The following is a 25,548-nucleotide window of genomic DNA, read 5'->3' as shown; positions in this document are numbered from 1 at the left end:
TACATTTTTCTGTACACCTTTCTTCCACAAATGAGACCAATTTCCTTTAAAAGGCTTTACGTTTCACTCCTCATCTGACATAATTTTGTCTCCTTTTTATTTCTCATTGTTTGTCACTTTCTCCACCTATCTGCCAAACAACCCCCCCCCTTACCTGTATCCATCTATCACTTGCCTGGATTTGTCCCCCCATCCCCTTTTCCATCTTTCATTCCCCCTATTCCAATCAGGCTGAAGATGGATTCCGGCCTGAATCGTTGCCTGTTCATTCCCACCATAGATGCTGCCTGACCCGCTGAGTTCCTCCAGCATCTTTAATTTTTATCCTGCTTATTTTAAATGTAATAATCCTGGAATTAAAATAATACCCACTTTAAGACAGCTATTTTGTCTGGATTCGGGCTTTTATTATTGTTTTATTAATATTATCAATATTAATGCAGGATGAAGGCAATTCCTTTACCCTGCATTAGTATTGATAATAAATTGAAATAAGATAATATTGATAATGTTGAAAGACGGTATATGTGGAAAACTGAGATTATTCACTTTGGAAGGAAAAATGAAAGAAAATTCGGGTCAGATTATAAAATGATACAGCACAAAGGGATCTGGAGAAGCTAGTGCATGGAACAAAGGGCTCGCGTGTAGGTACAGCGGGAAGACTAATGGCATGTTGGTCAAACGGTACAAAGAAGTTTGATGTAACTTTACAAAGCACTGATGATGAAACACAGTGTATGGCCTAATGTTTTGGTCTCCATATGTAAGGAAGCATGTGCTTGCGACTGGAGACAGTACAAACAAGGTACTCATTGAGCGGCCTTGGGCATCTATGTTGAATTCCTGGGAAGGATGTACAAAACTAGGCTGAGCCAATTCTCACTGGAGATTTAGAAGAATAAGAAGTCTTATTGAAAGATATAAGATTCTGAGGACATTTGTCAGGGATGATACCAAGAGGATTTTCCCTATTGTGAGTATTTTGTACTGGGGGACATAATTTGAGAACATTAATTTACGATGGAACGGAGGAGGAATTTCTCCTCCCAAAGGATTATGACTCTTTGGAGCACTCTGCATGATGGCTGCGGAGATGATGTATTTGAATATATATATATATATATATAAAGCACAAATTTTCCAAGACTTTTAGCCATGAGGGTTATGCAGAAAGCGGGGAAGATGTTAAAGCCAAGATTGACTTCGAATGACTAGTTGCAAAAATAGGATGCTTCAAGACCATGTTTTATGAGCAGATACAAGAATTTTTAAATCAATGTATAATGAAGCAGGAAGCACAATCACGTTGGTGAGGCCATAGATAATAGGTAGATGTTGAAAAAAAGGAACATGAGTTTTCATCAATCAACAAGAAGTTATCAGCCAAGTTCCTGTTGAGCGATGTAAACTCCTGTTCCTGTTTATCGTCGTTTATTTATTATTTATATCCACACCCACATCAATATGCTCCCTGCTTCATTATACATTGATTTAAAAATGTGTGTATCTGCTTATAAACCATGGACTGGAAACTTCCTATCTTTTCAATCACTCACATTCGAAGTCCAGTTCGCTTTGGTGCTTCCTTCATATCACTCCACTGCTGGCAAAAACAGTTATATCAGAAATTCCTTTTAGTAACTGTCCTACATCTTTTTCATAAATGTGTTAGTTATAACATCTGGGCAGGGGGCAGGTGCTATAGACCTGCACGGGAAGGTAGACGCTCCCGCTCCCGCCCCCACGTGTCTCGGGCAGATGGGGCTCGTCAGCCTGGGAAGGCAGTCCATCTAGGAGAGGACATATCCAGTCATGGAAAAGGCTCCAGGAGTAAACCTCAAGAAAATCTGGAGTCGGAGCACATAAGGCGGTTCGTCGTTGTCTACAACCTCACTTTGGCAGCTCCTGCGACGGCGCTGGTGCAAAACTGAACAGCCCTGCTGTTCCTTTGGATCAACTAGCGACGTGGAGAGGGGGGACGTGCTGCATGGGCAACAGCCTGTCCTCCATATGGCATTGCCCAGGCTTGCATCCGACCAGGATGCATCACCCATGGCCAGTCATGACCGAGGGGGGCCTACTATAACTACAAACAGCAGCAGAACTTGTACTCACAAAATTTTCTCAATGTGTTAGTATTTCCATTTGAAATTATTTGATTAGTGATACTCAAATACTCATTCATTTTTTTTCTTGTATCATTTTTTGATTCTAAATTGAAAACGCTGTGTGCAGACCTATACTTAAAATGTTTCATTGTCTATTAATGTGTACCACCACATCCCTTCACCCACCCACTGATGTGTAAAAATATTGTATGAACATACCATCGGACATCTGCATCATCAATTTTCTTTTCTGTTGGAGGCGTTTGTTTTGTTGGAGACTTGTTGCCTGTTTCAATGGGACTGACAGACTCCACCATACCAAGCAAAGTTGGTGGATGACTAGGAATACTTTCCCACTGCTCTCCACAAGCTTTTACACAGCTGCTATTGTCATTGCTATTGGGTATACTATTACCACTACAACCACCACTGTGTGGTGACGTTGCAACTGGAGAGAAGCTTTCTGATTTGGAACCACTTTGTCTTGCTTCCCTCTGTCTTTTGCGATACTCCAGTAGAGAAACCTGGAAAAAGAAAGCAACTTGTAAATAATAGCAACTACTACCATTTACATTTCGGCCTTCATGTTTTGCCACATGTGAACTGCACTTTATTTCATGGATGTCACCCAAACCAGAGCATTTAAGCATCTTCAGTTTTTATTTCAACAGCGTAAACCTATTTTACAATGTTTCCTTATGATGCAGATGGTGGCCATATGATTGATCAAACTTATTCTGCTCTAGGAATAATTACATAAATTTCCTTCATTTACTTCTCTGTAATCTATTCTTTCTCATATGGCCATTCATTCACAAATTCTCACACCATCCATCCAATTTTACACATAATTTACAGTGCCCAGTTTGTCTTTTGGGATGCAGGAGGAAGCAGGACCACCTGGTGGAAACCACATTGTCAGATAAAGAATGTGCAAACTTGATATGTACAAGTATCAGGATTCAATTCTGCTGTGAGACAACACATCCGGCTGCTATGCATGTAGTAAAAATTCTGAAAAAATTATTTATTCACTTACTTTTTTCTTCTGTGGTGGATTTTGTGGTGTACAACCTCCCTCTGTCATACTGTCCCCATTAATCCCTTTGCCAAAGTTGATCATCCCATCCTCAGAGCAGTAAAAACCAGTTCCTTCTGGAAATGATAGCCTGGTGTCATCTTGAAGTATTTTCGATTCATTTGCCCTAAAGCCACCTCCTATCTCCAACTGATGCGAGGGTGTAAGATCCCGAAGATTGGAGTTCAATGCAGAAAAACTCGGTTGTTCTGGGCTCTTCATCCATGAAGAGTACACAGAGCCCACTCCACTGTAAATAGGATCTGATTGGCTGTTTGTGTCAGTCCGATCATGGTGAATAGGGCAATCTAAATCTTTGTGCAGTGCACGCTGCTCGCACAATTCAAATCCCGCCTGGAGTTCCGAAACAGATTCAATGCCACTGTTACACTGGTTAATTTCTGTTTTGCTCCGTGGGCTAACGTCTCCAATAGTCTTTACATCATCAAGTTCCATTTCCGTTACGTTGGAGCTCGTTAAAGAATTCAGTGCTAAGAGGGAGGATACTTTGTCAGAAATCTGCAAATCAAAAAGTTAATAAGTTACTTTTAAAACTTTTCACTCTTTAAATTCAAAGCTATTTATAGGAAAGAACTTAGGAAAAGATTTATTGAAATAAGTCAGTTGTATATTACTAAATAGGAAGAAGAATGGTTTAGCATATCAAGATGCAATCTTGTGACACCCAGCCTAAAAAGACTTGATATGCACAAGCAAATTATGGAACATCTTTTAAAACTGGATGCCTGAAAACTGCTTAACATGTTTGAGACAATGGAGGAACAACATTCCATAAAAGGATTGAGCGAGTTTGATCGGAAAAAAACCCAGACATCAGTGACGGTTGACAGTAATGAGACCCCGTCAGTTCTGCTGGGCAAGGAGCAAAGAAATAAAATGAAGGATGATATTTTACGCCAGGCATAGTAACAGCTTAAAGTAACAAATTTATCCATACCTTTGTGGAGTCTAATGGTACCCTAAAATGTAATGTTGTGATAGAACTTGTTTTCTTACAACACCAAAACCCCACAGTATTTATCATTGTTAATGCACTAAAATAAATTACACTAACTTACCTCGTGAGTACAAATTCTTCGCTTAACTTCTGGGGAACCTTCTGGTGACGAAATGTTCTTTAGATAAGGCAAAGGAGAGAAGGGCAAATTAAAATACAAACAAAAAATACTTTAATACTGAATTGAAAAAGCTGTTTTAGCAAAAAAGCACTTTATATTTAGTAAAGTATTCTGCTTCACAAATCATATTCTCTTTAATACTAAAAGACAATGACATTCTAGATAAACCACCTATTTAATTTACATAATTAATTTTAACCTTTTTGATGTGCCATTTCACTATAGCCAAATTATCATTGGGAGGAATCACAGGCTAAAACACTTTTATTAATTTGATTTATAGTCATAGAGTTATACAGTGTAGAAACAGGGCCTTCAGCCCAACTTGCCCATGCCAACCAACATGCCGCATCTACACTAGATGCACCTGCCTGCATTTACCTATATCCTTCTAAACCTATCCTAAGTTTGTATTTATCCAAATGTTGTTTTAAATGTTGTGATAGTACCTGCCTCCACTGCCTCCTGTGGCAACTTGTTCCATAAACCTACCTCCCTTTGTGTAAAAGTTACCCCTCAGGTTCCTATTAAATCTTTTCCCCCCTCATCTTAAACCAATGTCCTCTGGTTCTTGATCCCCTTACTCTGGCTAAAAGACTGTGCATTCACACGATCTATTCCACTCATGATCTTATACACCTCCATAAGATCATCTCTCATCCTCCTGCGCTCCAAGAAATAATGTCCTAGCCTGCTCAACCCTTCCTTATAGCTCAGGCCGTCGAGTTCTGGCAACATCCTCGTAAATCTTCTCTGCACCCTTTCAAGCTTACCAATATCTTTCCTATAACAGGGTGACATAAACTGAACACAATACTCCAAATTGGCCTAACCAATATCCTGTACAACCGTAACATAACCTCCCAACTTCTATACTCGATACTCCGACTAATGAAGGCCAATGAAAGCCTTCTTGACCACATTATCTACCTGTGACGCCACTTTCAAGGAATTATGTACCTTCACTCCTAGGTCCCTCTGCTCTACAACACTCCACAGAGCCTTGCCATTCACTGTGTAAGTTCTGCCTTGGTTAGACTTCCCAAAATGCAACACTTCACACTTATCTGTACTAAACGCCACTAATCATTCCTTAGCCCACCTGCCTAACCAATCAAAATCTTGCTGAAATTTCTCACAACAATCTTCACTATCTACAATTCCACCTATTTTAATGCCATCTGAATCCAAATCATTCACATAGATGACAAACAGTAATGGACACAGCACCAAACCTTGAGGCACACTTGTCACAAGCCTCCAGTCCAAAAAAACAACCTTCCACTATCACCCTCAGTTTCCTTCCATGAAGCCAATTTTCTATCCAGTCGGCAGGTTCTCCTTGGATTCCATACGATTCATCCTTCCAGTGCACCCTACCATTAAGAACCTTGTCAAATGCTCAAGAATTCTGTCTTTGTACTTGCTTAAAACAAATTACATCTCTAACTTTTCCAAATTTGGAAGTAATCAACCTTAAATGTTGACATTTTCTCTCTTCATCGATGCTACCTGACGCTGTTATTTCCAGCCTTTTCTGATTGTAATTCAAGATTTTTAGCATCCACAGTATTTAGCAATGGGCACAGGTTGTTATTGCTTTCATCTGTAGAAAGTTGTTTATTTCAATGATTACGATATAATGGGCTCTCCAATCATTGTTATGGCATTACATTATCATTGCTTATGAGAATTTTTTTTTAAAAAGATACAAGCACAGATAAACAAACAATTGACTTTGTTCCATCTGTAATGTGCGACTGCTTAATTATAGAAGATGCAGATTGCTCCAGGTCTAATATTATCAAGCCAAAACAACTGAGTCAATTAATTTTTTTTAGTGCCTGAATATTCCATAATTAACAAAACATAAAACTTACTTCAAACTGCAAGCTATTTCCATGAAGGTGGGGTGTTACAGGTGTCACTGGTGAATAAACAGGTTTCAGGCCATTTCTACAAGGTTCATCCTCTATTTTTCCCTTAGTTGGTGTACTACACAAAGAAGGATCTGAGGCAGTGATATCAATAAATGGGGGAGTTGTCTGTGGAGAAGGGACTGGAGTGAAGAGCTCGGGTAGACCAGAGTCTGTTAGATGGCGTAATCTTCTTTTCTTTAGCGGGGTAATCAATTCTGCAAGGTAACGACAGAGAATGAGAGCAACAATGCACCCCTCTGTGATTAATGTCAAAAGTTTTTATTAAATACACAAAAACACCAAACTTGCACCTACCGAAGAGTCCACCACGGACTATACTGGAAGTTGGACAATTTTTTTATACTGGACAATTATTTTTTAACATTTATCAAGCCAATTAATCAAACCTGTACGTCTTTGGAATGTGGGAGGAAACTGGAGCTCTCGGAGAAAACCCACGCAGGTCACGGGGAGAACGTACAAACTCCGTACAGACAGCGCCCGTAGTCGGGATCGAACCCGGGTCTCCGGAGCTGCATTTTGCTGTAAGGCAGCAACTCTACCGCTCCGCCACCGTAACTATATAAAGATGAGTGGCAAGATTGGACAGAATTTAAAACAGCTAAAAATGACTAAATGATTAGCAGGGAATGAAAAGAGCTAGCCAGGAGTATACAAGTATTTAGTAAGTTTCTTCTGATATTAAAAAAGGTAGGTGAGCGTTGGTCCACTAGAAAGCGAGTCCAGAGAATTATTAATGAATAAAAGGTGGCAGATGAACTAAACCAGCAACAACCTTCAAGTAACATCCCAGAAAAGCTGTAAATCGGAAAGGAGGAACTCAAAAATGTTTACAATAATCAGAGAATCTGAAGGATTTCCAATGTCCCTGGTGTGTAGGAAATATGTCCAGCTGCAGCTACAAACACACTGCATTGCACAGCTGGAGGTGGGAATGGGTGAACAATGTTGAGAATGTGTGGATAGTATGTTTTGCAAGTGAATCACATAATAAGTAGGTGCTGCACAGGTGCAAAAGCAGTGGGTGACCACCAGTGGGAATGTATAGGTACAGCAGAAGATCCATTTATTCATTCCCTTCTCGAACAGATACACAGTTATCAAAACTGTTCAATGGGGGGTGGGAGAGTGGATGGCCCCTCAGGGGAGAGCAGCAACAACAGTTATCTTTTTGGCTCTTCTGCTGCATAGTGGGGGAGGGAAAAGACTAGGATGACTATAATGAAGGGAGATGGGGTGGTAACGAAAGACGTGTCTGTGGCCATGAGTGAAACTCTCAAATGACATTGGTGCCATGGTCTGGCAGAGCTGCAGGGCATTCTGAAATGGGAGAGTAAACAGCCCATGTTCATGATACATGTCAATACCAATGACATGGGTAGAAAAAAGGAATGATATCCTGCAACATGAATTTAAGGAGTAAGGTTGTAGATTAAGAGCAGGACTTCCAAGATTGTTACTGCTGGATTAGCTCTACTCTGTCATGCATCTGTCACCCCTTCCAAGCCTATCCAGTTCAATATTACTATGGCTGATCTATGTGTGCCAATTCCCATAACCGTTAATATTCCAAATATTTATCAACCTCTACCACTCTCAAGGGCTGGGAATTCCAGAGATGAAGCACCCTCAAAGAAGAAATTTGTTTGCACCTCAGCTTGAAATAACTGGCCCCTTATTCCATAACTAGATCTCTTTGTCCCATTTACCCTTTCGATTCCTGTCAATTTAGTGCACAACCTTGCACATTGAACTCTATTTGCCAGATTAGAGATTAAAACTAAAAAAATGGGCAACCACTTTCCTGGGATTATACTACAGGCCTCTCAACAATCAGCAGGAAATGGGAGACAAATCATAGACAAGCATTAAAGGATTGGAGCTTTTAACTTCACCATTAACTGAGATCACCTAAGTGTGAAAGGTTGGGATAGGGTGGAGTTTTGGTGCATCCAGAAAGCTTTTGGTGTCAGTACATATATACTTCTAAATCAGGATTAGGCAATGGGCAAAAAAGAAAGCCAAATCAATGAGGTATCATGGATGTGCACACCGGTTTGAATAACCATAATTTGGCAAGTTTCCAATACAGTTATAAAATGGGATAATAGTCGGGTAATATCAGCAATCGGGAAAGTCATTGTTTATTTCTAAGGAAATTAAATATTGAAGTAGGAGGGATGCATTTCATTTTTGCAGGGCATTGATGAGACCACATCTGGGGTATTTATTACTGTATTGGTTTCCTTATTCATGTGCTGAAGGCTGTTGAGTGAAGGATGGATTGTCATGAGAAAAAGTTGAACATGCTAGACGTTCTGGAGTATGAAAGAGTGAAAGGCAACCATTAAAATATATAAAATCTTGAAGAATTCTAAATGGAAGGATGTGGGAGAATATAAAACCGTGGATCATTATTTAACAAAATATGGGGTCGCTTATTTAAGGAAATACAAAGACTGCAAATCTTTGGAAGCAGTCTTCTTAATTCTACATTATTGATCCTAAAGACCCAAACAGCTTTTGGTGAAGTTCAGATATTTGTGGAGCCTGAGCAGATGAGGAATCATATCCATTACAATATTAGGCTTATTTGAATCAGGTTAGTATGTTATGAAATTGCTTTGTAAAATGTGACATTAAGTTACAATACCTGTCAAACAGCAATTTCCACTGGGTGCAACTGTGCCTGGACTGTGAGTTTCACCACTCATTGCTGGACTCAGAGAGCCATCATACGAAGTTGAATCAAAGGCATCAGCAACCGTTGAAGTCTCATCCTCCAAGGCTTGTTTTAACCAACGCTTTACAAATAAATATACCAATTAGGCGCTATTCGTACAAACACCTAAATTAGAATTCTTATTTTTTTCAAGAATTTTATTACTCTCAGGTATCCCTTAAATTTATTTAAAAAAAGGTTGCCTTCATAACTACTACTCAAGTGTCTTAATCATTTAGATTGTAAATTCACTCACCATGAATATTTTGCCATTACTGCTTTGAAACCCAATATCTTAGCAATTCTTAACAACACCTTCTGTTAAACATAGTGAATTCTGATCTATGTTGTAAGCGAGCTGTTATTATCACATTAACTCAAAAATAAATCTACACTATCAAAAATTAAAGTAAAATCTTTACCTTTTTGCAAGATCCAACCTTTGGTTCCAAAGTTTCTTTCCGACGTCTTCTCTCTGACAAGAATGGCGAGCAAAATCGAATATAGTGCTTAGGGGTTGTATATATATGAGGACTGTGTGCAAGGCCAGGTAATGAATTCAATTGTGTAGCAAGAACTTCAGGATCAGTTGTTATTCGCAGAGGTCTCTCTAAAGGGCTGTCAATTAGTTTACCGGCCTTCTCATTCAACCATTCAGTGACCAAGTGCTGAAAATAAAATGTAAAACTATGAACAATGTCATAAAAATTCTAATTAATTAAGTTGTTTTTTAAATATTTACTTTCTAATTTTTCACAGGATGAATATTTTTTTAAAAAGCAAATATAGTGGAAAAACCTAGCTAAGAAATCTTTTTTTTTAATGACTAAGAATAGAGATGATAAAGGAAGCAATCATTTACCCATTAGGCCCATGCTAGTTCCCATAAGTCCCACGCCCAGTTTCATTTTCCCAGTACCCCTGAAACTTATTCTCACACACATGCCCATCAAAACCCCTTTGATTCACTTTTCCATGAAACTACACTCAGAAGTTGTTTAGACACCCATCACATCAACATGCCATGAACTTGTAATCCCAACACCATTGCTAGAGACTTTAGATATATTGATAATATATCCTCAGACAATATTAAAAAAAAGCTAGACAAATGTGGACAATTTAGATAGATACAAACCTTTTTTGTTTTGGGATATTTAATTGTTGTTTTGTTGATGGATGGTGATGTTGTTCCAGTTGATTCTTCCGTTGTTATTGTAGTTGTTTCCACTGCTGCTGCTGCTGCTACTGCTACTGCTGCTGCTGCTGGTGGTGGTTCTATTTCAATTGTTTCTTCATCCACGTTGGCATCGCATGACTTAGGTGCAGTCTCAGCAAAAGAATTTTCAATTTCATTTTGTTGGACATCAACCTCTGGAGAAGATGGAAGAATGTCAGAGCAGGTACTAACAGTTCTGTGTCTCCGGCGTTGCTGTCCTATATGGGTCCTACTGCGAGAGAAGCTTTTCCTCTGTTTTGCTCGGTTTATCTTGCAGGGATTTGGCTTAGTTAAGACTTCTTCCTTCACTGATTCCTTAAGGAACAGATAAACATGATATAGAATTAATAATTTATGCACCCATCCTTGGGTGAATTAAAAATCAAATTTTCTTAACCCATTTGAAAATATTTTTGGCTTAGGTTTTATAACATTTACAAGAGATAATGAGATAAAAAAAAGTGGACTGATGGTGATGATATCTCTTTTTTTTAAATTGGATTCTTGCACTTTTCAGCACAGGATTGTTGTCAATCACAGAGCATAAAGTGTTGGAGTAACTCTGCAGGTCAGGAAACATTGCCGGAGGACATGGATGGGTGATGTTTTGGGTCAGGATTTTGAAGAGTCCTAATCCAAAATGGCGCTAATCAATGTCCTTAAGAGGTACTGCATGACCCACTGAGTTACTCCAACACAGTGTTTTACGGAAGATTCCAGCAACTGCAGTTTGTTGTGTCTCTCTTCTCATTTTCAATCATAACTCACATCTGAGTTAATGGCTGAAAAAAACAATTAATAATTAAAAATCGAGGATTGAATATGAATCCCAAGCGAAAAGAGCTAATTTAGGTGGGCAAAATAATTACTTCAGGTACAAAAATAAAATGGGTAACAGATTTTAGCAGTAAAAAGAAAAATCAAAAAAGAAATACTTTAAAAGAAAACAAACACAGGCTGATAATTTAGGAGATATTCGTAATGTGATCAAGAGTTCATGGCTGTCATCATTAGACGCAATCATAAGTCATGATAAGAAATCAGGGACGAATATGATAAATTTGAAAGAGACATCAATTAGCTTTTGCATATTTCTTTGAAACCTGCAGCAATAAAAATGCAAGAATAAGACTGAATAATTTAAAATGAAACCCATTCCACGTTTGATTGGCACTAAATAAACAATTACTACATTATTATGGCACTTAATTTCCATGTATAACTGATTATGGCATTTAATCCAGTAAAAGTAAAAAGAAATATTAAGAGCAAAGGCTACTTGTATGATTCAAATAGCATTAACAACCAGCAACACATTGAGATTTGAAACATACAACCTACCTTCCATCTCCTGAATTTACTTTGCATTTTCATAACTAAATATATCATTAACAATGTTATTTTTGCAGCGTTTAGTCCATTGTTTTTCTTTGCCTTGGAGAAATATTATTTGACCATACCATTTATTTGAGTCATTTTGATCAAGCTCCAGCAAGTACTCAGCAATCAATGCATTTGAAAACAGTATTTTCAGTGGACAATCAAAGACTGTATTGAGATTTGACATGAATAGAATCTTGTTGCTTCTTGCAGTTATCAAGGATATGGCATCCTGATACACCTTTAAGCTCCAGTTATTAGGGTGGGATGTGGACGAAGGTGTTGTGTTCCCAGAAAGGAAGTGGCTCTTTTTCCACTGGCATAACAGAAGGTAGATCCCTTGTAGACACAAAATGCTGGAGTAACTCAACAGGTCAGGCAGCATCTCTGGAGAGAAGGAATGGGTGACGTTTCGGGTCAAGACCCTTCTTCAGACTCTGTATCAAAGCTTTTCAGTGATCCTATGGTTTCTATGAATGCATGGTATCAGGATATCAGAAAAAGGACATGACAAAGTGGAAGGATAAAGTCTAAAAAGAGGAAACCAGACAAAAAATCTTGTGGGAAAACAAAGAAAATTAAGGACAAGAAAAAGGCAGGTCATTTTTTTAAGCTGTCTCTGACTCCATGCTATTTGTACAGATTTAAAGTGGCAGCTGTTAAATCCCCAATCCCTGGCAAAGGCCTCAATACTAATCCTTGGGCATTTACCTTTTGATACACTGCTGGAGCTTCATTCACAACCCTCTTATCATTTCTGTTGCAATTACAGGTAGCATGATGACCAGAAGTGAAAAATAAAAAAGTTAACGGCGATTAAGAAACTGATCAGATGCGGATATTAAATAAAATGTGAACATAAAAAGTAAAATTAAACTAAGTCAGCAATTCAAAAAAAATGAGGCATTGAAAGATTCCAGGAAATGGCATGATAATCATGTCGCACAAGTGTAATAAATATAAATTAATTATTCTTCATATACATGAATAAGACCAGTGTCACATGTCAAAGTCAATTTTTTGGTAGTGGAAGAATAAAGAAGTGGTTCTTAAGGGAAAAAATAAAATAACGCGGTCATTGACCATTTCTCTAACTTCTGCAGTTGGTATCCCTATGTTACTTAAAGCAGGAGTAGCTTATGTATAAGAATGTAATCTAGAACTCTCAAAGTAGGAGTAGCTTATGTATAAGAATGTAATCTAGACGCAATTTTTGATGGTGTCCTAGACTACTTAATAAATTAGTGTCCAGTGGGCCAAATGGCTGAATTTTAGGATGTTAGACTTTATTTTGAAAAATTAGTAATGAATCACTTGTATAATAATGCTAATGGTAGGCAAATAGGGAATTAGCATAGGAAGCAGATTTGTTTTACTGATTTACTGTGATGGAAGAGAAGTAATATACCTGAATGGAATCCGAGATGGGTACTGCTTGTATTTCTTTGCTGTCCAGTTTAACATCTTTTGCTGTACTGATTCGTTCCAAAGCCTGTTCTCTTCTTTTCTCCCTCTTCTCCATCTTTGCAAATGCTTGCATGATAGCTTCCATTTTTCGTTCTTCTCTTGTCTGGTGAAATAGGATGAAATTAAAAGAAGTGAGCCAAATATATACAGCTACCAAACTATATTAATATTATATTGGATCCACATTTTCTTAGTTTGTGACCAATAATGTTTTATGAACACAATTTAAGAGACATTATCTTCAGTTGCATAAACATAAATTCATAATAAAGTGGATAAAGAAGCAACACATTGTATTTTTCATTGAGGTGGGTTTTAAATTATAAAGGGAAACCAAGCTGTGTAAGCATACACGCAAATGGATACATCTTAAGTTCCAGTTATATGTAGCCATCAGTTCTATCTTTGTATGTCATAAACTCTTTAAAATAAATCAGCTTTACCATTCTTTCTGAAATTGCTTTTTCTTATATATGTAGATAAATCACCACCACAGATCTAGCTATAAATGTTATATTTAAAATAACCTATACACAATGTGGCCATGATGCTTCCAGGAAGTATGGGAAGTGAGAGGTGATAATAGAAGGTAAAGGATCTGCTGAGCTTAATGGGAGGACCTCATAATACTATTTTTGACTTCTGCCCCAAATTCAGCAACAAGTTGTGGAAGTAGAGACAATGAATGATTTCAAAGAGAAATGGATTGGCACTGACAGGAAAATAAATGTATAGGATTATGTGGATAACAGAATGGAACTGACCGTGGCTACACCCAGAAATTGCTTGGATTTGATGAGCTAAATGGACACTTCTATGCAAATTCGACTTTGCATTTTAATACATTAGAACTGATTGAGAATAAAATTGACAGACACGTTGGCAACATGCATTGCACTGGAACAACTTTGTTTCCAGCCTAGTCAACTGAACAAAGTCCTCATTAACATTGTAGGGCCTTTTTGTAGGGCTCAGATGGCTCCATCCCAATTCCTGGATACATCCTGTCCCACCGGCAGGACCCATTCACCACAGGTGATGAGACTGCTGATATAATTGGGAAAGAGTAGCCATGGGAATTCCCAATATTGCCTCTGGTTTTCATGAAGTCTCACGGCATCAGATCAAATACGACCAAGGAAATTCCCTGGCTGCTATCTACTGTCTTCGCATATGATGAACCATGCTGAACAACACTTGGAGGCAGTAGCAAACTCTGTATGGGGGCTTTCAAGTCTTTCACCAAGAGTGGCTTGGTAACACGCTGCCCAAATGTTAAAGGGCAAACCTACCCAAAGTGTGTGAACCATCAAAAGATACAAACCTCCTTGACCTTGTCCCCACCAATGTATCAGCAGCAATTACATCTGCCTATGATAGCACTGACATTACTGGGATTACCTTGAGAGTTGAAGCCCTTCCTTCAAATTAGGTCATCATCAGGTTGTATGACACTACCACTATGCTAAATGGAATAAGCTTCGTATAAATGGGGTAGGTCATAACAGAGCTATCATGCGGAATTAAGTAATGTATATACAGTTGCGAAACTATCCAAAATCTGTACTTTATATCTGGGCATAGCACATATGCTAGGGTTGATGAGCAGAAGGTAATGTCAGGAGCAGCAACAGGAGTAATGAGAAATTATTGTCGAGTTTCTACTGTGTTTCATGGAGAATCACCCAATTGTCCACCAAAACAAGGACAAATTCAACTCATTTGATTGCTCACTTAATCGACTCTCAAATATCAGTAAATCATTAGTTCTCCCATTATTGTGGTATGGGTATGAAGACTACTTTGACATAATGAACCACTGTTCTGATTATAGTATCAAGATCCATTTCTGAATCCCGACATTTTTAATCATTTTCATATGCACAATTCTAATGCAACAACTCTAATCATTTTTGTTTCAAGCCTTTGGCAATAAAAGTGGCACATTAAACAACACAGGAATTACAATTTTTATGAATTTTATGACACAAAAATGGCAGTCTTGCAAGTTCTGTTGGCTTTTAGAAGTACTGCTGGGTGACACGTCTGAGTCCTATCATTATTATGTACTCATTTTTTGGGTCCTAAATTTCATGTCGTCTGAGTTTTTAATTCTGTTAATTATGTTTCCATAACCTGAATTTAAGCCATTCTTTATACAAATCTTATACCGTAATTATAACAGCAACAATTTCTACATGTATGAAATGTATGATATACAACAGTATTACATCTGTAATTATTTTACATGCACATACAAGGAAAAGGTAAACTGAGAGCATGGGTTGTGTGATAATAATTACATATCAAGCCATTATCTATCGGTCACCATCCCAATTTTAAATATTGCGCCATACAGAAAATCTACACACAGTAAACAGTCCTAGACCTGATGAGTTCCTTTTATGTACAAGTTCTTTGTCAGAAAAAAAATGCCTCAATTTATCTCAACATTTTCCTTATTGGTTGCGTCATTTCCAGACTAATTTATGCACCATGCTAGTAGTTTATTCCATCATAAGTATAAATTAGTTTAAAATAAAATTATGGTATATAATATGGTACGAAGATTTTAATTCTGCAACACACTGCTCAGAGTGCCTGAAGACAAGGTTACCCCATCAGGGAAAAATAAATCAGCATATCATCAGAAATACTATCCAATGTTTCATTTCAACCTGCCACAATATGATAATTCAGTATGACTCGTTTTTCTCCAGATAAGGAAAGCTTTGGAATACTGTTTGGAAGAATGCATAAATTAGACACTTTGCTGCGAATAAAGCATTCACTAGATATCTACTTTGTCAATATGTGTTTTTAAGAATTATTGTTGAGCATATTGGGAGTTCATCAGGCAAAACAAAATCCTACAGAAATGCAATAATGTAGCCCTAATGTATAAAGCAACAACATTTAGCAATCAATTAAAGCTGTTTTTATGCCTGAAGTCTTTTGACAGCATGAAGCAGCTATTTGCCTGTCAACTTACCATCTTTCTTTTTCTCTCTGCAATCTGCTCCTCAGACTCCATCTCTACTTCATTGCTAACTGGAGGTTTTTCTTCTATATCCTCAATAAAATCTGGCTCCTGCAAGATGGAAATGACTGCTTTACATGATCTGCACTACTCTCTCTACAGACGATGGAAAGCTATAATCTTGCTATATTAGTCACTACTGGGGTATATAGCTGGCCATCAAAACAAGATTACTTACTATTACAAGTGTTACTACAATTTTACCTGATTGTTAACCAAAGAAACCCTGAGGGGAGACAGTTTTCTCTGTTTGTTATCCAGTGCCTTAACTTTGGTGGCCATTCCTTCAGTATCCGAAGAAATATTTTGATTTTGAGCATCCTTTTCTTTCAAGCAGTCCTTTTCTTTCTTTCCTTTTTTTCTTCTTGTTTCATAACCAATGCTGATGTTCTCAGTTGGCTCCAAATTTTGTTTGAGGACAGGACAATCTGGATTCCCTTTCAGACAGGCACAATCCACTTTATATTTGCTGTATGGAGGAACAAACATTGAAACTCTGGTGCACATTAAAGAAAACAAAATCAAGCTATTCAGTAGAAACTATCCTACCAAATAAATACCAGATTATATTCAATAATGCAACTGCAATAAACTATGAAAGCTCACAAATATCACTCATACGTTCACACTTTGAATGTACTTTCAATGCCATTTGCTGAAATGTACAATTGGTTTAATTTTCCCTCACCCCCTTTACGTTATCTGTCGCTGTGGATCTCTCAGGAAATTACTTTATTTATGCCTCTTTCTACACATTGTTAATTTTCCCTCGGTTTCTTCACTTATGTGCATCTCTCTGCTCTTTCGAAATATTTGTTTTTTATTTACCTCATTGCTTCTTTCCCTGCTCTTATTTCTCACTGCATTTACATACACCACTGTTTTCTAGTGTCTACTTCTTTCTTGCCTCATTACATTTCTTTCTTCCCTGCCATTATATTTTTACTAATTTCCACACTTCTTCAAATTAAAAAAAAACGTTCTTCTTTCAGGTGCTTTGACAATGCCAATTTTCCAAAAACAAAAAGCAATAGCATTGGGTGTGTGTGTGTTAAAAGAAAACAAGCACAGCTCACGAATCATTCGTTACTTCTCAACATTACAGTAAATGTTTAATTTATTAAAGCACAAAAGTATCCCTTAAAACAAACATTTGTAAGAACCATTTTTGTCGACATCATTTTGCTAATTTAGATGTTACTCAGCACAACATCACAGCAACCCATGACATTAGGTTCAGCATAAGCACAGAGGACACCTAACTTTATCTCTTTCCTCTTCACCACCTCCCAATACTATTGCGTCCACTCAACTACTTACCAATTTCCATAATCAAAATCAAATCCAATGGTAATTTCTGTTCCCTTTGGAATGCTTCTCTTGGAGTAGATATGAAGATGAATCATACCATCTTCAATTTTGTGGCGAACCTACAAATGTAAAAAAATAAAATGAGAACATCTCACTGGCCTGAATCTCGCAGAAGTATCAGAGACACATTAGGGTAACTGACATTAAAGTGAAATGGTAACAGCATAAGCACAAATTCGGGAAAGTGTTATCTCAACTGTTCTTATGTTAATGCTGACCTCTACATCTCTACTATGCTGAACAATGCCAAAGACTTGACAATTAAATTAAAGGAACAATAATGTTGGTTATTTACATATCCAATTATTACATTAAAACCTGACCAGAAAATGTTTGGGCTGTTCACTTAAGTGCAAGTTCTTAATTAAAGTGTAATTGTCCTAGTTGGAACATGCAGCCTCTTTCTTCGACAATTTAATTATTTTTGAAAAAATATATCACAAAAAAAAAATTCCGACCTCCCTCAATCATGTCTTTTTTCCCTATGTTTGTCTTATGATCTGTTGATGATTTGACATGCATCTACCTATACTGACTGGCATCACCCGTTTCAGACTCAGAAGAATATATTCAGAAGCGTATCCTTTTCACACACTTCCCAGATTTCCTAGTCAAACACTGAGATGAAATGAATCAATACAAAGTTCCAGTACAAAAAAAAACAACAAAAATTCTATTGTCAAGTGTGAGTGTATTGTCAATAATGAACTGCTAGCAATATTCATTCAATGCTGATCACAAAATCCAAACATTAATTCATGACATATACTTTATCAAAATACAACTCAATATATAGTGTAGCAAAGTGCGGAGTCATGCATTTTGGTAGTAGAAATAAAGGCATAGATAATTTTCTAAATGTGGAGAGAATCCGGAAATCAGAGGTGCAAAGGGACTTGGGAGTGCTGGTGCAGGATTCCCAAAAATTAAATCTGCAAGTCGAACCAGCAGTAAAGAAAGCAAATAGAAACAGAGACAAATAGGTGCAGGACTAGGCCATTCAATATGATCCTGGCTGATCATCTAAAATCAGTACACCGTTCCTGCTATTTCCCCCATATCCCTTGATTCCTTTAGCCCAAAGAGCTAAATCTAACTCTTTCTTGCAATGCTAGCATTTATTTTGAGAGGGCTTGTGTACAAAAACAGGGATATAATGCTAAGTCTGGCCGCACAGAATATTGTGGGCAATTTTGAGCATCTGATGAAGGATGTGCTGGCTCTGGAAAAGGTCCAGAGGAGGTTTACAAGAATGATCCCAGGAATTAAAGGTTTACATATGATGATCATTTGTCAGCACTGGGCCTGTACTTGCTGGAGTTTAGAGTTAATTGAAATGTACAGAATAGTGTAAGAATTGGATAGAGTGGATGTGGAGAGAATGTTTCCACTAGTGGGAGAGTCTCGGACCAGAGGTTATAGCCTCAGAATTAAAGGGCGTTCTTTTAGGAATTTCTTTAGTCAGAGGGTGGCGAATCTGTGGAATACTTTGCCACAGAAGGCTGTGGAGGCCAGGTCAGTGGATATTTTTAAGGCAGAGATAGATAGATTCGTGATAAGTACGAGTGTCAGAGGTTATAGGGAGAAGGCAGGAGAATGGGTTTAGAAGGGAGAGATAGATCAGCCATGATTGAATGGCAGAGTAGACTTGTCGGCCTGCCAAATGGCCTAATTCTGCTCCTGTCACTTGTGATTTTAGGAACTCACCTCTGAATTTGGTATGCATGACCGCCTGACAAATCGTGCCTCATTTCCAAATGTTCTTGCATCAACACACATTTCCAGTCCTCGAAAGTTTGAATAAAATAATACAAAGGGATAAGGTCTAGAGATAAATAGATAATTGTCGATTCATTTCAATGCTGGATAACTAGCAAAGGTTGAAGTTAAGTTTTCAAAGCAACAAATTCCAATAATTAAAGAGTTTTTTCCACAGGTGCATACAGTCAAACATCTCTCTCCAAATGAAACTATAATTGCTACTTTCTGTTATTCTAAGATCTTGAAATGTATTCTCAACTTAAATCGATAATATCAATGTTGTGTTTTTCTGGTGAGAAAGCATGTTTCTACCTACAGCACTTTAGTGGTAAATCAGGAATGGTTCAAATTACGATCAATGGCGATAGCTATATTGGAGTGATGGGAGTAGGCATCATCGTTGGTGTCCATGTATCTCTCTTAGGTTTGAGGGAGTACAGTGGGGTGATGAAGTGTTGAGGAAAGGAAATAGCTGTGGTTCATAAGCTTAATTACATTTTCTGCAGAAATTGTGCAACGGTTGTGAAAAATGCATTGGAACACACTGTTAAGATATTCTCACCAAAATGTTCAGCGTTAGAAGACGGAAACTTATTTAAGTTCATATGTGCACAGTGGATGAATATTGAGCCTCACCTTTCTATTACTGCTATATAATCAGCTCTTGCAGCACCTTACCTCCAGCATCTTGTTCTATACTCATGTGTCATTACCAGAAGTTCTGGATGTGCCCAATTTCCTCTAATTAAATGATGGATGAGGAATGAATCCCATTTTTCATCTGCTCCACTGTCTTGAGACAAAACACTATTCAATCATTGCATCTTACTAAAGCAAAACTGCACATCCATCTCCATATCCTCTTCCTCTATAACCTTGTACTTCTACTACCTCATCACAGTTAACCGTTAGCTGCCTCAACATATTAACAGCAGAAATCCTCATCTTATTCCCTAATTTAGTCCAGTTTAGATACAGCACGAAAACAGGCCCTTTGGCCCATTAAGACCCACATTGACCAGCGATCCCTGCACTTATCCTACCCACACTGGGGACAATTTACATTTATATCAAGCCAATTAGCCTACATTCCTGTACTTCTGGAGTGTAGGAGGAAATCGGAGATTGCGGAGAAAACACACGCAGCTCACAGGGAGAGCGTACAAACTCCATACAGACAGCACCCAGGATTCTGGCACTGTAGGCAGCAACTCTACCACGGCGCCACCAGGCCACCCTCACAATGATATTAAAAGCAATTTGTCAATGTAATGATTTCAATGTGAACAGAAATTTAAGGAACTATATGCTTTTAAAAATAACTGAACAATATTTCTCAAACTTGCCTTTTGAAGAAATGCCCATTTGCTTCAAATTGTTCCCGTAGCATAAACTTTCCACGATATTCAATAATGAACGTATCAGGAAGCAAATCTTTGGTGGCTTTCAATATTTTTTTGTTTTTTTGCACTTGACTCTGAAAGAAAAAATAAAACTGTAACCCAATGTAGTTTGGATATCTGGAAGCATCATTACATCAAATCCATAACACAGAAATTCATCCATGATATAGAAGTACCAAAGTATAAAATCCACCATAACGCAAAAACAAATGCAACATTCGCTCTAATTAAACATATAAAATGTTACATTGGGTCTGTGCTCAATTTTTAGGATGTTTTAATGGGCTACATGGTATTTTTTTAAATAAGATGTCATGTTATGAAATAAATGCTCCATTAGTTATAGCAGCAGCTGTTAGTAGCCAAAACAGATTTCAAGGTGACAAACATCAAAGGAGTCTCTTAAAAAATTAACAGAAAATGTTCAAATGTATGCTGACTTGAGAAAAGTTTTGAACAAGGAAACAAATGGAGGATTAAATGGAAACTGAACTATCCAGATTAGCAAATTGAACTGAAAATTAGATGGAGAAAAAGGAATGGGTGTTAAAGCAGTTCTCAGAAGAGCATAGTAATACCCCAAAGGCTTCATTTCTGAGTAACTTTTATTCATTGTATATCAATTATACAGTCACATGACTAGAGAGAAATGTCAACAATTGCAGAACATTAAAATAGGATTTTTTTTAATCTGTGGAAAAGCAAAGGAAATTGAAAAGTGGGGAGTGGACTTGGGAGCTGCACACACTCCTTTCTGCTCCACATTCAATCAATATATATATTTTTTAATTAGCTTGTTTGCTTAAGGGAGAATTCAAAAGTAGTCATTGACCAAATTAAAGTTTGAGCCGTTCTAGTGACTATCCAAACTCAAATTTTGTAGTTTCATGTTGGTGGCTAAGCATCACAGACTTTAATCAAATTCCAAGGTAGAAGCCACCACCCCAAAAGTAGTAAAAAAAAAAAGACAACGTAATGGAATAACTCAACGGGTCAGGCAGCATCTATGGAGAACATGGAAAGGTGATATTTCGGGTTTGGGGCTTTCTTTAGGCCGATCCCGAAACGGCACCTAAGCATGATCTCCAGAGATGCTGCCCGACCCGCTGAGTTACTCCAGCACTTTGTGTCTTTTGTTTTGTAAACTAACATCTGCAGTTCCTTATTTCTCTCTCCAATATAGTAGATTGACCAAATTATGGGAATGAATTAAGTTTGAGCCATTCCAGTGAATATAGAACTTGGAGTCTGGAGCAAGGTGGGAAAGTATCCAATAATCTGTTTATTGTAACATTTGGATGCTAGGTATTGAGAGAGAGAAAAAGAAAGTGAATACCGAAATGAAATGGAGAAAATATTACAGATTAAAGAAATATAATGGATACAACCAGTAAGAGAAACCAAAGAACAGAGAGACTGAGGGAGAGAATGAGTGAACAAGAGGAATTACATCCCGTTAACAACAGTGGCAGCAGAATGGTTATGTGAAAATAAATAAAAGGGCAAAAAGCCTTTATTTCTTACCTCCACTGGCAGCTTAATGGCTGCAAGATTGGTCATTAGATCCGATCTACCGACCACCTCCAGTTTTTCATGTCCATCACCTATTTCTAAAGCAAGTCTGTGTGCTTCAAGAATGTTCTGAATATCTTCACTATACTGATTCCCATCTGCTTCTTCATACCGATCCATCCACGTTTTAATTTTGTTTTCCCACACAAAGCTGGCATTATCAAGAGCATCAGTTTCTGATATTGAACTTTGCTAAAATCAAAAAAGCATTGGCAAACATTATTTAACATCAATTCCAATTTCTTAATTTACTTCTTCCTTTCCCCCCACCAACTAATATAAAATCAGCAATTCTCAAAAAAAAACATGCAACTGTGGCATCATAAATATTTTAAATTTGAGATATGCTGATCAAGATTTGATAAGTGCCTTCTCTCAAGATTTAGCAAGGAATTACATTTAATAAATTTTGGGAAACAAGGCTAATATATACAGAAGTTAAAATTGAAAGAGTGAAATAGGTTAGAAAAAATTGAATAAAACGGAACTGAAATTGCAAATAAAAGTAATCAAGTACACACCTATTAATACAATTATCAGGATTGTGCAGCCAATAATTTGGAATTTTCAAAAAAAAGCCACCGACACAGATTTCAGAATTTGCCACTGACAAGAACTCAATTGAGCCACTCTCTCCTGCCTTCTTATAAGTTACCGTAGGTCAACTCAAAATTATGACAATAAGCCACAGTTTGAAATAGGGGTTCTAAAAATGATTCACTGTAATATTTAGCTTAATAAATCATAGAGATAGATTATGTTCAGATGAAGTACAGCTGGTAAAATGTCAGATTAAAATTTAGTAAAATTACATTTGTAAATAATAGAAAAATAAATAAACAGTAATTTACTTTTTTTAAATACGCTTTGATGAATAATTTTGGATACAGAAAAAGATTAGCCCTTATGGAATATATTGTCTATATAGATTAAGGTTGTTTAACTACCCCAAAACTATTACCTGTTTTGTTGTTAAAATTATTTCATTATAAGACATTTTTATGCCTCCACATAATGAAATACAAGAAAAACAGGCAAGGAAAAAACAAGAGAATTAAGAGACATGTCTTGGTATCCAAACATCTGACAGTAGGGTCCAAAACTGGCTCGTGACAACACTATACTTATTGTCTAGCTAGAGTGACAGACAACTAATTTCATGGAAATTAGATCAAAATCTGATATAAATAGCTGGTATTAAAACATCAACGTCCACATCAAAAATATAAAGTGAAATGCTCATCCCAAACAATAATCATAAGATTGTAAGCAATACAAATATACAATTGCATTATATATAGATATCCACATTTATTGAAAATTGATCAGGAAGTGCACGCACATTTGACAAATAGTCAAGCACAATGTTATTGAAATAGTGCAATTTCTCACCTTTACCCTTGAAGATTTTCTAGATCCTTCCCGGAAAGGCTGAAATACAGAAACAACATTCACTTACTTAATTGAAGGACAAAGTACACTGCATGGAAATCCTTTATCCTTTGTTTTGTAATTGTCAGGTGGATCTTCCCTGTCCTCAAAATTGTATAAACAACTACAAATGCCTTCAATCTCTCCTATCATCTTTACCTCTCTTTAGTTTATGTATTACTTATCCTCAATTCAAACCCAAACCATATTAACGTTCCCAAATCACAATCACGTGATTCGGTGGTATTTGGACAGAATCACAAATTTTAGCATAAATTACCTTACTACCATCTATGTTTAAGAAAGAACTGCAGATGCTGGAAAAATCGAAGGTAGACAAAAATGCTGGAGAAACTCAACGGGTGAGCCTCACCCACTGAGTTTCTCCAGGATTTTTGGCATACTAACATCTATAGAAGCTTTGCCTATGGTTTGTGTTGTAACACATAAATCTGTATTACTGTCACTGGCGAACTGAAATCTAACCTTAAAGGTAAAAACATTTTCATATATACCTTGCTTGGGTCAATGACAAAAAGAAATTACAGCTAATGAAGAGTAGCCACCATTATAATTTATTAAACGCAGCATGCTCCCTTGAAATAAAAAAATAGTAATAAATAGATAGTCCACGAGAATCAGGAATCAAGAGTGTTTTATTGTCATATGTCCCAGATAGGAGAATGAAATTCTTGCTTGCTGTAGCACAACAGAATATGTAAACATAGTGCATAACGGGAGAAAAAAAGTTCAGTGTGTATATATATACACATGCACACGTACTCAATAAATAAACAAATATAGTGCAATAATAAGTCTGTTGTAGTTCAGAGCTTATTTGTTGTCGTGTTTAATAGCCTGATGTAATGTTGATTGGGAAATAAATCTTGACAAGGCACCATGGATAAATATCATTATTTTGAAATCATGGGATTTTTACATCCTTAGTGGGAAGATGAGGCCTTGGTTTCTTGCGCAAAAAAAAAAAACAAATTGCTGGAGGAACTCTGCAGGTCCCACTCAGTTCCTCCAGCAGTTTGTTTGTGCTCAATATTACAGCATCTTCAGTCTCGTGTCTCTCCTTGTGTTCTTGTGTCATTCGAAAGATATGCCTCCATGAGTGCATCACCATCCCCGAGATTAGAATCCAGGTCCATTTTGGATCAGAGATTAGAGTGTTATCAAGTGTGCAATTGGAAAAGCAGGACTAGCAACAACAAATCTAAATTGCTGCCATGAATAGCAATAATTTTTCTTGCTTTCTCACAGCAGGAATATGGCCTTTGCGTCATTAATCAACGAGAGAGAAAAAACATTCAGCTACATTTCTGCAGTTATGGTGAAACGGGCAACATGGTAGCTCAGTGTTTAGAGCTGCTGTCTTACAGCTCCAGTAACACGAGTTAAATCCTGACATTGAGCGATGTCTGTGTGGAGTTTGTGTACATATTCACCTTGTTTGCGTGAATTCCTCCCCACAGCATCTCAATAATGTGCTAGTGATTGGGTTAATTGGTTGCTGTATTTTGGCAGATGGCCACAGAATCAGGGTTCTGGGGGCAGGGGTGTGGTGGGCAAATATTGATGACAGAAAGAGACAAGGATTGGGGAAGTAGGATAGGCACAAACTGCTGGAGCGGGTCAGGCAGCATCTCTGGGAAAAAAAGGATGGGTTACGTTTCAGGTCAGGGGTCTTCCTCAGACCCGACCCAAAACGGCACCCATCCTTTTTCTCCAGAAATGCTGCCTGACCGGCTGAGTTACTCCAGCACCTTGTATCTATCTTTAGTATAAACCAGCATCCACAGTTCCATGTTTCTACATTGTGCGGAATGAGATTGATGGGATGGTGCCAAGATAGACATAGGCTTAATGAATTAAATGACCTCTCCAATGTTATGGGAAATACAAGAA

At 37.4% G+C, this 25,548-nt stretch overlaps 1 protein-coding gene across 7 annotated transcripts in view; it reads right to left on the bottom strand.

Annotated features, from left to right (window-relative positions):
- Positions 1–25,548, bottom strand: part of kmt2e (lysine (K)-specific methyltransferase 2E) — a 98,046-nt gene that overhangs the window by 9,521 nt on the left and 62,977 nt on the right. For 5 of the 7 annotated variants that reach the window (XR_008725239.1, XM_055653176.1, XM_055653178.1 and 2 more), the window contains 15 exons: positions 23,596–23,634; positions 22,156–22,395; positions 20,575–20,705; positions 19,175–19,292; positions 17,417–17,526; positions 16,301–16,565; positions 16,049–16,147; positions 12,998–13,159; positions 10,129–10,524; positions 9,413–9,658; positions 8,922–9,072; positions 6,209–6,462; positions 4,269–4,325; positions 3,151–3,708; positions 2,331–2,635 (listed from right to left, as the gene is read on the bottom strand). Coding sequence is in view for 6 of the 7 variants with exons in the window: in XM_055653176.1 (XP_055509151.1) it covers positions 2,331–2,635; positions 3,151–3,708; positions 4,269–4,325; positions 6,209–6,462; positions 8,922–9,072; positions 9,413–9,658; positions 10,129–10,524; positions 12,998–13,159; positions 16,049–16,147; positions 16,301–16,565; positions 17,417–17,526; positions 19,175–19,292; positions 20,575–20,705; positions 22,156–22,395; positions 23,596–23,634 (3,131 nt within the window). In the remaining variant the exon portion in view is untranslated. The remainder of the gene's footprint in view (positions 1–2,330; positions 2,636–3,150; positions 3,709–4,268; positions 4,326–6,208; positions 6,463–8,921; positions 9,073–9,412; positions 9,659–10,128; positions 10,525–12,997; positions 13,160–16,048; positions 16,148–16,300; positions 16,566–17,416; positions 17,527–19,174; positions 19,293–20,574; positions 20,706–22,155; positions 22,396–23,595; positions 23,635–25,548) is intronic. The other 2 variants (XM_055653177.1, XM_055653179.1) reach the window with 2 other exon arrangements.

The sequence above is a fragment of the Leucoraja erinacea genome, chromosome 22 (assembly GCF_028641065.1).
Source record: "Leucoraja erinacea ecotype New England chromosome 22, Leri_hhj_1, whole genome shotgun sequence".
Taxonomy (NCBI): Eukaryota; Metazoa; Chordata; class Chondrichthyes; order Rajiformes; family Rajidae; genus Leucoraja; species Leucoraja erinaceus.
This window is presented reverse-complemented; position numbering and strand designations above follow the sequence as displayed.